Below are 13,085 nucleotides of genomic sequence, written 5' to 3' on the forward strand. Positions count from 1 at the left end.
TCCATCATCAGCCCAGATGGTTCCTTTGTGCAAATGAGAAAAACTGTCTCTTCTGGGAAAATAAAGTACCCAACCTGTACAACAGCACATGGTATCCTTGGTAAATGTACCTAGTTCATATGGCTTTTAGGATTAAATAACAACATATGTTAAGTGCTCAAGCACTGCTTGGCATGGAGTCAATCCTCAATTAGTATTACTTATTAGTTAAACATCTTAAGAACTAGTGTTTGGTGGTACATACTTTGGGAAGTGCTGGATTAAGTGCATTAATGTGAAGTGGTTCTAGATGATCATCCTTATTTGAAATTGAATTATATTCTGCTATAATTTGCTGAGTTCAGTACTGACCTCACAATTATCAAACATAACATTTGATATTATCACTCTTAAAAAGTAGAATTTCATCTATCAAGGACTTTAAACATGTCTCTAAATTTTGACCTGGTAATTCCACTCCTGGGTTGTGTCCTTAAGAGATGTACAAAGAAATCTACTGCCGATATGTTTGAAAAATTAACCAACATACACAATGAGGTAAAACTATATATAACGCTAGGAGCAAATATGTCAAAATGTGACAAGTGGTTGTTTCTGGGGTAGTGAATTTTCATAGCTGTATTTTATTATTTTAAAAATTAAAAAAATTTTTACTTTCATAACCAAGAAAAATCTTTAGAAACAAGTCTCACCAGCTCTTTGAAGCATATATACATGTTGTCTGTCTTCATGCACGTTCTTTCCTTTCCGCACACCTGCCAGGTGCTCTCAGGATCAGAATGGGGCAACATGCTGCTTTGGGAAGGTGGCCACATCAAAGTCGAGCTGAGTCGAGCTGCAGGCAAGACTTGTCACCAGGGTCCCATTAACCAGATAATGCTGGACGAGGGTGAAGTCATCACCATCGGGTCAGATGGATGTGTTAGGGTAAGTTTTCTTTACACTTGGACAGTAGCACCCACATCAAAACCTTGCAGATCACCCTGTGGGTTTTATCAGATTTTTATTTCTCACTAAGGTCACTTGATGAAGGAGATCAGTGGTCATTTACTCCTAGGGCCACCTCATTTTAAATAATGCTTCTCTTGTGGTAAATATTTAAATTCTAGTCAAAATTCATCTGCATCTTGGCACTGAAGTTTTCTGAGGGGACCTTTTGTTATTTTGATTCTGTTGATATATCAATAGTAGCTTCGGAAAATGAATATCCATGTTAGCACAATATTTTTTTTCTTTAGATATCAATTTGTTTTTATTTTATGTATTTCTTTAACATCTTTATTGGGGTATAATTGCTTTACAATGGTGTGTTAGTTTCTGCTTTATAACAACGTGAATCAGTTATACATATACATATGTTCCCATATCTCTTCCCTCTTGCGTCTCCCTCCCTATCACCCTCCCTATCCCACCCCTCCAGGCGGTCACAAAGTACTGAGCTGATCTCCCTGTGATATGCGGCTGCTTCCCACTAGCTATCTACCTTACATTTGGTAGTGTATATATGTCCATGCCTCTCTCTCGCTTTGTCACAGCTCACCCTTCCCCCTGCCCATATCCTCAAGTCCGTTCTCTAGTAGGTCTGTGTCTTTTTCCTGTCTTAACCCCAGGTTCTTCATGACATTTCTTGTCTTAAATTCCATATATATGTGTTAGCATATGGTATTTGTCTTTCTCTTTCTGACTTCCTTCACTCTGTATGACAGACTCTAGGTCTATCCACCTCATTACAAATAGCTCAATTTCATTTCATTTTATGGCTGAGTAATATTCCATTGTATATATGTGCCACATCTTCTTTATCCATTCATCCGATGATGGGCACTTAGGTTGTTTCCATCTCTGGGCTATTGAAAATAGAGCTGCAATGAACATTTTGGTACATGACTCTTTTTGAATTATGGTTTTCTCAGGGTATATGCCCAGTAGTGAGATTGCTGGGTCATATGGTAGTTCTATTTTTAGTTTTTTAAGGAACCTCCATACTGTTCTCCATAGTGGCTGTACCAATTCACATTCCCACCAGCAGTGCAAGAGTGTTCCCTTTTCTCCACACCCTCTCCAGCATTTATTGTTTCTAGATTTTTTGATGATGGCCATTCTGACTGGTGTGAGATGATATCTCATTGTAGTTTTGATTTGCATTTCTCTAATGATTAATGATGTTGCGCATTCTTTCATGTGTTTGTTGGCAGTCTGTATATCTTCTTTGGAGAAATGTCTATTGAGGTCTTCTGCCCATTTTTGGATTGGGTTGTTTGTTTTTTTGTTATTGAGCTGCATGAGCTGCTTGTAAATTTTGGAGATTAATCCTTTGTCAGTTGCTTCATTTACAAATATTTTCTCCCATTCTGAGGGTTGTCTTTTGGTCTTGTTTATGGTTTCCTTTGCTGTGCAAAAGCTTTTAAGTTTCATTAGGTCCCATTTGTTTATTTTTGTTTTTATTTCCATTTCTCTATGAGGTGGGTCAGAAAGGATCTTGCTGTGATTTATGTCATAGAGTGTTCTGCCTATGTTTTCCTCTAAGAGTTTGATAGTTTCTGGCCTTACATTTAGGTCTTTAATCCATTTTGAGCTTATTTTTGTGTATGGTGTTAGGGAGTGATCTAATCTCATACTTTTACATTTACCTGTCCAGTTTTCCCAGTACCACTTATTGAAGAGGCTGTCCTTTCTCCACTGTACATTGCTGCCTCCTTTATCAAAGATAAGGTGACCATATGTGTGTGGGTTTATCTCTGGGCTTTCTATCCTGTTCCATTGATCTATCTTTCTGTTTTTGTGCCAGTACCATACTGTCTTGATTACTGTAGCTTTGTAGTATAGTCTGAAGTCAGGGAGCCTGATTCCTCCAGCTCCGTTTTTCGTTCTCAAGATTGCTTTGCCTGTTCGGGGTCTTTTGTGTTTCCATACAAATTGTGAAATTTTTTGTTCTAGTTCTGTGAAAAATGCCAGTGGTAGTTTGATAGGGATTGCATTGAATCTGTAGGTTGCTTTGGGTAGTAGAGTCATTTTCACAATGCTGATTCTTCCAATCCAAGAACATGGTATATCTCTCCATCTATTTGTATCATCTTTAATATCTTTCATCAGTGTCTTATAATTTTCTGCATACAGGTCTTTTGTATCCTTAGGTAGGTTTATTCCTAGGTATTTTATTCTTTTTGTTGCAGTGGTAAATGCGAGTGTTTTCTTGATTTCACTGTCAGATTTTTCATCATTAGTGTATACGAATGCCAGAGACCTCTGTGCATTAAATTGTATCCTGCTACTTTACCAAATTCATTGATTAGCTCTAGTAGTTTTCTGGTAGCATCTTTAGGATTCTCTATGTATAGTATCATGTCATCTGCAAACAGTGACAGCTTTACTTCTTCTTTTCTGATTTGGATTCCTTTTATTTCCTTTTCTTCTCTGATTGCTGTGGCTAAAATTTCCAAAACTATGTTGAATAAGAGTGTGGAGAGTGGGCAACCTTGTCTTGTTGCTGATGTTAGTGGAAATGCTTTCAGTTTTTCACCATTGAGGATGATGTTGGCTGTGGTTTGTCATATATGGCCTTTATTATGTTTAGGAAAGTTCCCTCTATGCCTACTTTCTGCAGGGTTTTTATCATAAATCCGTGTTGAATTTTGTCGAAAGCTTTCTCTGCATCTATTGAGATGATCATATGGTTTTTCTCCTTCAATTTGTTAATATGGTTTATCACATTGATAGATTTGTGTATATTGAAGAATCCTTGCATTCCTGGAATAAACCCCACTTGATCGTGGTGTATGATCCTTTTAATGTGCTGTTGGATTCTGTTTGCTAGTATTTTGTTGAGGATTTTTGCATCTATGTTCATCAGTGATATTGGCCTGTAGTTTTCTTTCTTTGTGACATCCTTGTCTGGATTTGGTATCAGGGTGATGGTGGCCTCGTAGAATGAATTTGGGAGTGTTCCTCCCTCTGCTATATTTTGAAAGAGTTTGAGAAGGATAGGTGTTAGCTCTTCTCTAAATGTTTGATAGAATTCGCCTGTGAAGCCATCTGGTCCTGGGCTTTTGTTTGTTAGAAGATTTTGAATAACAGTTTCAATTTCAGTGCTTGTGATTGGTCTGTTCATATTTTCTATTTCTTCCTGATTCAGTCTCAGCAGGTTATGCATTTCTAAGAATTTGTCCATTTCTTCCAGGTTGTCCATTTTATTGGCATAGAGTTGCTTGTAGTAATCTCTCATGATCTTTTGTAGTTCTGCAGTGTCTGTTGTTACTTCTCCTTTTTCATTTCTATTTCTATTGATTTGAGTCTTCTCCCTTTTTTTCTTGTTGAGTCTTGCTAATGGTTTATCTATTTTGTTTATCTTCTGAAAGAACCAGCTTTTAGTTTTATTGATCTTTGTAATTGTTTTCTTTGTTTCTATTTCATTTATTTCTGCCCTGATCTTTATGATTTCTTTCCTTCTGCTAACTTTGGGATTTTTTTGTTTTTCTTTCTCTAATTGGTTTAGGTGCAAGGTTAGGTTGTTTATTCGAGGCGTTTCCTGTTTGTTAAGGTGGGCTTGTATTGCTATAAACTTCCCTCTTAGAACTGCTTTTGCTGCATCCCATAGGTTTTGGGTCATCGTGTCTCCATTGTCATTTGTTTCTAGGTATTTTTTTTATTTCCTCTTTGATTTCTTCAGTGATTACTTCGTTATTAAGTAGTGTATTGTTTAGCCTCCATGTGTTTGTATTTTTTACAGATCTTTTCCTGTAATTGATATCTAGTCTCATAGCGTTGTGGTCAGAAAAGATACTTGATACAATTTCATTTTTCTTAAATTTACCAAGGCTTGATTTGTGACCCAAGATATGATCTATCCTGGAGAATGTTCCATGAGCACTTGAGAAAAATGTGTATTCTGTTGTTTTTGGATGGAGTGTCCTATAAATATCAATTAAGTCCATCTTGCTTAATGTATTACTTAAAGCTTGTGTTTCCTGTTTATTTTCATTTTGGATGATCTGTCCATTGGTGAAAGTGGGGTGTTAAAGTCCCCTACTGTGAATGTGTTACTGTCGATTTCCCCTTTTATGGCTGTTAGTATTTGCCTTATGTATTGAGGTGCTCCTATGTTGGGTGCATAAATATTTACAATTGTTATATCTTCTTCTTGGATTGATCCCTTGATCATTATGTAGTGTCCTTCTTTGTCTCTTATAATAGTCTTTATTTTAAAATCTATTTTGTCTGATATGAGAATTGCTACTCCAGCTTTCTTTTGGTTTCCATTTGCATGGAATATCTTTTTCCATCCCTTTACTTTCAGTCTGTATGTGTCTCTAGGTCTGAATTGGGTCTCTTGTAGACAGCATATATATGGGTCTTGTTTTTGTATCCATTCAGCCAATCTATGTCTTCTGGTGGGAGCATTTAGTCCATTTACATTTAAGGTAATTATCGATATGTATGTTCCTATTCTCATTTTCTAAATTGTTTTGGGTTCGTTATTGTAGGTCTTTTCCTTCTCTTGTGTTTCTTGCCTAGAGAAGTTCCTTTAGCATTTGTTGTGAAGCTGGTTTGGTGGTGCTGAACTCTCTCAGCTTTTGCTTGTCTGTAAAGGTTTTAATTTCTCCATCAAATCTGAATGAGATCCTTGCTGGGTAGAGTAATTTTGGTTGCAGGTTTTTCTCCTTCATCACTTTCAATATGTCCTGCCAGTCCCTTCTGGCTTGCAGAGTTTCTGCTGAGAGATCAGCTGTTAACCTTATGGTGATTCCCTTGTGTGTTATTTGTTGTTTTTCCCTTGCTGCTTTTAATATGCTTTCTTTGTATTTAATTTTTGACAGTTTGATTAATATGTGTCTTGGTATATTTCTCCTTGTATTTATCCTGTATGGGACTCTCTGTGCTTCCTGGACTTAATTAACTATTTTCTTTCCCATATTAGGGAAGTTTTCAACTATAATCTCTTCAAATATTTTCTCAGTCCCTTTTTCTTTTCTCTTTTTCTCTTCTTCTTCTTTCTTTTCTTTTCTTTTTTCTTTTTCTCTTCTTCTTCTGGAACCCCTATAATTCGAATGTTGGTGCGTTTAATGTTGTCCCAGAGGTCTCTGAGACTGTCCTCAGTTCTTTTCATTCTTTTTTCTTTTTTCTGCTCTGCAGTAGTTATTTCCACTATTTTATCTTCCAGGTCACTTATCCGTTCTTCTGCCTCAGTTTTTCTGGTATTGATCCCATCTAGATAATTTTTCATTTCATTTATTGTGTTGTTCATCGTTGTTTGTTTCATCTTTAGTTCTTCTAGGTCCTTGTTAAATGTTTCTTGCATTTTGTCTATTCTATTCCACGATTTTGGATCATCTTTACTATCATTATTCTGAATTGTTTTTCAGGTAGACTGCCTATTTCCTCTTCATTTGTTAGGTCTGGTGGGTTTTTATCTTGCTCCTTTATCTGCTGTGTGTTTTTCTGTCTTCTCATTTTGCTTATCTTACTGTGTTTGGGGTCTCCTTTTTGCAGGCTGCAGGTTCGTAGCTCCCGTTGTTTTTGGTGTCTGTCCCCAGTGGCTAAGGTTAGTTCAGTGGGTTGTCTAGGCTTCCTGGTGGAGCGAACTAGTGCCTGTGTTCTGGTTGATGAGGCTGGATCTTGTCTCTCTGGTGGGCAGTTCCACATCTGGTGGTGTGTTTTGGGGTGTCTGTGGACTTATTATGATTTTAGGCAGCCCCTCTGCTTATGGGTGGGATTGTGTTCTTGTTTTGCTGGCATAGGGTGTCCAGCACTGTAGCTTGCTGGTCGTTGAGTGAAGCTGGGTGCTGGCGTTGAGATGGAGATCTCTGGGAGATTTTTGCTGTTTGATATTATGTGGAGCTGGGAGGTCTCTTGTTGACCAGTGTCCTGAAGTTGGCTGTCCCACCTCAGAGGCACAGCACTGACTCCTGGCTGCAGCACCAAGAGCCTTTCATCCACACGGCTCAAAATAAAAGGGAGAAAAATTAGAGAGCAAGAATTAGTAGAAGTAGGAAGAAAGAAAGAAAGGAAGGAAGGAAGAAAGGAAAGAAGGAAAGAAAGGAGGGAGGGAGGGATGGTGGGAGGAAGGAAGGAAGGAGGGAAGGAAGGAAAAGAAAGAAGGTAAAGTAAAATAAAATAAAGTAAAATGTAATAAAGTTATTAAATTAAAAAATAATTATTAAGAAAAAGAATTTAAAAAAAAACGGACGGATAGAACCTTAGGACAAATGGTGGAAGTAAAGCTATACAGACAAAATCTCATACAGAAGCATACACATACACACTCACAAAAAGAGGAAAAGGGGAAAAAATCATAAATCTTGCTCTCAAAGTCCACCTCCTCAATTTCAGATGATTCGTTGTCTATTCAGGTATTCCACAGATGCTGGGTATATCAAGTTGATTGTGGAGCTTTAATCTGCTGCTTCTGAGGCTGCTGGGAGAGATTTCCCTTTCTCTTCTTTGTTCTCACAGCTCCCGGGGCTCAGCTTTGGATTTGGCCCCCCCTCTGTGTGTAGGTCGCAGGAGCGCGTCTGTTCTTCGCTCAGACAGGACGGGGTTAAAGGAGCAGCTGCTTCGGGGGCTCTGGCTCACTCAGGCCTGGGGGAGGGAGGGGTACAGAGTGTGGGGCGAGCCTGCGGCGGCAGAGGCCGGCGTGACGTTGCACCAGCGTGAGGCGCGCCGTGCGTTCTCCCGGGAGAGTTGTCCGTGGATCCCGGGACCCTGGCAGTGGCGGGCTGCACAGGCTCCCCGGAAGGGGGTGTGGAGAGTGACCTGTCCTCACACACAGGCTTCTTGGTGGCGGCAGCAGCAGCCTTAGCGTCTCATGCCCGTCTCTGGGGTCCGCGCTTTTAGCCGCGGCTCGTGCCCGTCTCTGGAGCTCCTTTAAGCAGCGCTCTTAATCCCCTCTCCTCACGCACCAGGAAACAATGAGGGAAGAAAAAGTCTCTTGCCTCTTCAGCAGCTCCAGACGTTTCCCGGACTCTCTCCCGGCTAGCCGTGGTGCACTAACCTCTTCAGGCTGTGTTCACGCTGCCAACCCCAGTCCTCTCCCTGCGCTCCGAGCAAAGCCTGAGCCTCAGCACACAGCTCCGCCCGCCCCGGCGGGTGAGCAGACAAGCCTCTCGGGCTGGTCAGTGCCGGTCGGCACCGATCCTCTGTGCGGGAATCTCCCCGCTTTGCCCTCCGCACCCCTGTTGCTGTGCTCTCCTCCGTGGCTCCGAAGCTCCCCACCTCTGCCGCCCGCAGTCTCCGCCCGCGAAGGGGCTTCCTAGTGTGTGGAAACTTTTCCTCATTCACAGCTGCCTCCTACTGGTGCAGGTCCTGTCCCTATTCTTTTGTCTCTGTTTATTCTTTTTTCTTTTGCCCTACCCAGGTACGTGGGGAGTTTCTTGCCTTTTGGGAGGTCTGAGGTCTTCTGCCAGCGTTCAGTAGGTGTTCTGTAGGAGTTGTTCCACGTGTAGATGTATTTCTGGTGTATCTGTGGGGAGGAAGGTGATCTCCGTGTCTTATTCTTATGCCATCTTCCCCTCGTCCCATGTTAGCACAGTATTAACAGTGGACTCAGATGTCCTTCCAAAATGCCTGGTATGAATGGGTCATTTTCTAGGGACAACGAGGCCAAACATTTGTTAGGTAATTTTTTACTGAGTTTACCAATTAGAAATACAAAGGTGAGCTGATAGGGTTTGCCTTTGGATGCTCCCTTCCTGGTGCTCTGTGCACTAGTGAACTCGCTTGTCCTCACCTGTGGACACTGTCCTGCCCATAGTGTGGGCTAAGCTGGGACATTGCTTCTGCATCTCCATCCTTCTGGCTGTTGTCACACCTCTTCTCCCACCTACCCATGTGTAGGTACCCTGCTGTTGCTGGCAAACCTGCAGTCTTCTGATTTGCCTTGTGGTCCCCACAGTACGTATTTCTACTGGGGCCTTTCATAAGAAAATATTCATAAAAGGGAGTATTCTCCGGACATTCTTTAGGAAGTAGTATTATCAGAAGTAAGACTGTATTATTTTTTTTTTACTAGTATGGTTACTCTGGTACTTACTGAGCTTATGTATGGCTCCCACAATATATTAGAGACATGTCTTCCACAGTTTGTCCTCTTACCATTGGCTTTTTGAGTCATGTTAAATTTAATTTTGTTCTATTTTACTCATTGCTCTGAGAATCTTTTGTCCTTTACTATGTCATACAACATATTCAGTATCCTTCCAAGGCATATGTCACCCCCAAATACATCAAAATACCAAGTGGAGGAGAACCTCAAGAGAAGAGAAGTTAAATACTTCACAGAAGATCCCTTCATGGACATCACTAATTTGCTTCCCCTTTCAAAGTCTGCCCTTATCTCTTCAGTCCTCTATGTTGTAAATCTCTACTTCTCACCCTCTAGGAAAAACCTACTCCAACTCCCAGGAGTTAGTCTGACCCTAGGATCTGGGACTCTCCTCCACAATGCTACTCTGTGGGACACTACCAATCCTCCCAGAGTCTGAGTTGTTGAGTCTAGGATGACGTAGCAGGATGTGGCTACAGAACCATCCAGGCTGGGCTTTGGCACTTCACAGAGGAAGTCCTTCCGAGTCTCTTCACCACATAAAGTGAAACTGTGCTCCCTCATCCTTCCCTGGTACTATTCTGGTCTCCTATCGCAAGAACAACAATCCTTATCTGAATAGTACAGTCTAAATCTATGATAAGGAAGAGAAACATTATCTCATGAAGACATTACCTACATCCATTTTTCTCTGCTTATAATGAAGATAGTGCTTGGATCATTAAGCAAGAAGGTCTGTGTCCCCTCTCCAGGAGCCCACGAATCTAATGTAAGACGAGGCTCGTCATGATGTCTCAGTGTATGACTGAACCATTTATTCCTTGCGGCCGCTATATATGCAGTAAGGCCTGACAGAAACCTTGAAATAAAGTTTACTTTGGGCAAATTAGAATTCTTATTCAGGTCTGTATTTTCTCACTAATCTCCATAAATACAAAGGAAATTATAATAATTCATTATTCCCATTTCAGAGCAAAATCCCAGGGTTAGATTTTGTCTGGTGTTTTAATTTATACCTACTCATTATTTTCCTGAAACAAGAAGAAATGACTTTTGAAAAAAAAATGGGGCCTTTTCTGGCTTATAACATATACATTCAGAAACTGCTGATTGATTAAAGTATTTTCTTATTTTTTAAGATATGGGATTTTGAGACAATAGACACTGCTGATACTATAGACGAGACTGGATTGTTAGAGATAGAGCCCATTAATGAACTTCAAGTAGACAAGAATGTCAGACTCTTCTCTATGATAAAAATGAATGAAATTGGAAATAATTTTTGGTTGTCTCAGGTAAGATGCACTCTTCTCTCTTTGCTCTTTAAAGTTATCCGGACATTGGGACTTCCCTGGCGGTCCAGTGGTTAAGACTTTGCCTTCCAATGCAGGGGTTGCAGGTTTGATCCCTGGTCGGGGAGCTAAGATACCACATACCTCATGGCCAAAAAACCAAAACATAAAACAGAAGCAATACTGTAACAAATTCAATAAAGGCTTTAAAAAAATACATTAAAAAAAGTTATCTGGGCTTCCCTGGTGGCGCAGTGGTTGAGAGTCTGCCTGCCGATGCAGGGGACACGGGTTCGTGCCCCGGTCCGGGAGGATCCCATGTGCTGCGGAGCGGCTGGACCCGTGAGCCATGGCCTCTGGGCCTGCGCGTCCGGAGCCTGTGCTCCGCAATGGGAGAGGCCGCAACAGTGAGAGGCCTGCGTACCGCAAAAAGAAAAAAAAAAAAGTTATTTGGACATAAAATTAAAATAGTAGTATAATTTATGGTCACTGTAAATCCATTGTACTATTAAGACTACTGTTGATACTACAATGAAGAGTTCCGTGAATTTTGATATTTAATTGACTTGTATTTTATACACAGAAAACAAATTAGCATTTTTATTATGTTAAATTGACTATAAGTTTTATGAGATTGCTTCATTTATTGTGTCGTGTTCTAAGATGCATGAAAGTTGCTATTGTTTAATTTCAATCACACTTTATATGTAAGTTTTTGGTATGTTTTGTCCTTTAACTAAATCATAAAAAAAATTCCTTTAATTTGATAAAAGTCTAAAACGATGAACAAAATATTATTAGGTATTTAATTTTTTAGGATTCCAATGGAGCCATATGGAAGCTTGACCTTAGCTTTTCAAATATTGTAAGTTGCCTATTTTTCTTTTTTTCTAATTCTCATAGTAAAGACCTTTGTTGTTATTCTTTAAAAGATACTCTTTTTCCATATTTGATCATTGTTGTCATCAAAAACTTGCTCAACATATTCAAAGAATTCATACTGTCTCTGTCTCTTTCTCTCGTTATGACTTTACATAAAAAAGGATCTATCTCATAACAGAATTTACAAGAAAAGTGGCAATGACAGTGCCTAACATTATACAGTGCTTTACAGGTTTCATAAACATATGGCATTTTAATGTCTATTATCTCATATAATCCTCACAACTACTCTGTTTTGTAGGCAGGCAGTTGCCATCATCTCATTTTTCTGATGAAGAAATGGAAACCGGCATTTGAAGTGACTTGTGCCAAATCACACAGCCATCAACTGCATCATCTGTCTCTCCTAATTCCAAACTTCAGCGCCCTTTCTATCTTACTATGCCTTTTCTTATTTCTGTTCAGATAAAGTCACACATGATACAGGGTTCTAATTGCATTTCTTTAAACTTGGCCTTAGTTCTGTGTTAACCTATCTTTGAGCTCTAATAGGATCTTTTTTTTGTTATCAGACCCAAGATCCAGAATGCCTCTTCTCCTTCCATTCTGGAGCCATTGAAGCCTTGGCCGTCTCTCCTCTCACTTATCTCATGGCCACTACTAGCTTGGACTGTAAGTAGGAACTCATATCTGGACCTTTGTGTTTTGTTTTCAATTCATTTTTTAATGTGTTTGATTAAAGTATTTGAGAATTTTTCCAAAAGGGAAGCTTCTTGATGCAAGTGAGGTGAGTTTCAGGAGAGGGGAAAGGGCCCAAAATACGGCAACCATGGTTATTGCGAGAGATTAAAATAAAGACACATCAATAAGTTACTCGTGAAAATACCATTCATCTTGGTGTTATCCACATTCATGCTTTTCCTTTTCTTTCCATCTCTTTCTTCCTTCTTGACTTACAGTGAATCTGTGTGGACTGTGCAAGGTGAAATTGATCCACCAGTCAGTCATCAGTTGTTTCTTTACTACAGTCGTCCCTTGGTATCTGTGTAGGGATTTGTTCCAGGACTCCACTGATACCAAAATCCACAGATGCTCAAGTCCCTTATATAAAATGGCATAGCATATATATATATATATATATATATATATATAAAATGGCATATAAACATTATTCATGTTTATAAATTACCTGATCGAGGGTATACATGTAAAGTTTTAACTAAAGAAAGTTCCATTAGATTATCAGTTGATTTAATTTTTATGATGTTTCTTGTTTAGTGCTTAAATGTGAAGTGAGCTAAAGTTATTAAAGATATTTATATATATATATAAATGTTTCTTTTAAAACTGTCTTTCTGTAGGCTCTGTTAGACTCTATGATTTTGCTAGCAAAACTCCTTTGGTTCAGATGAAATTCAAACAAGGAGGTACTGCCCTTACTTGGGTACCACGACGGGTAAGCTTATTGTTATAATGAATTTCTACTAGAATCTATTTGTAAATATGGTATATTAGTGCTATTTCTTAGAAACAGATATTTTATGACTCTGGATTTTAGAGAAGAACAAAAATTTTAGTTCACTCAGAACGTGATAGAAATCATATCATGACTTTGCTATTGTGGTTTTGGTTCTGTTTTAATGAAAATCTATTGTTATGCCACCTAAAGTTTAGAAATAGTTCCATGTTAAAAAGTAATTACCTGATGGGCTTCCCTGGTGGCGCAGTGGTTGGGAGTCCACCTGCCGATGCAGGGGACACGGGTTCGTGTCCCGGTCTGGGAAGATCCCACATGCTGCGGAGTGGCTAGGCCCATGAGCCATGGCCGCTGAGCTTGTGCGTCCGGAGCCTGTGCTCCGCAACGGGAGAGGTCA

The 13,085-nt window shown here is 39.7% G+C and overlaps 1 protein-coding gene across 1 annotated transcript in view; it reads left to right on the top strand.

Annotated features, from left to right (window-relative positions):
• CFAP44 (cilia and flagella associated protein 44) overlaps positions 1–13,085 on the top strand; it is a 134,092-nt gene that overhangs the window by 28,353 nt on the left and 92,654 nt on the right. The window contains exons 9-13 of the mRNA XM_079922398.1: positions 763–927; positions 10,177–10,332; positions 11,147–11,194; positions 11,784–11,883; positions 12,573–12,667. Of these exons, the coding sequence (XP_079778524.1) occupies positions 763–927; positions 10,177–10,332; positions 11,147–11,194; positions 11,784–11,883; positions 12,573–12,667 (564 nt within the window). The remainder of the gene's footprint in view (positions 1–762; positions 928–10,176; positions 10,333–11,146; positions 11,195–11,783; positions 11,884–12,572; positions 12,668–13,085) is intronic.

Source organism: Stenella coeruleoalba (assembly GCF_951394435.1).
Source record: "Stenella coeruleoalba genome assembly, chromosome: 5".
Classification (NCBI taxonomy): Eukaryota; Metazoa; Chordata; class Mammalia; order Artiodactyla; family Delphinidae; genus Stenella; species Stenella coeruleoalba.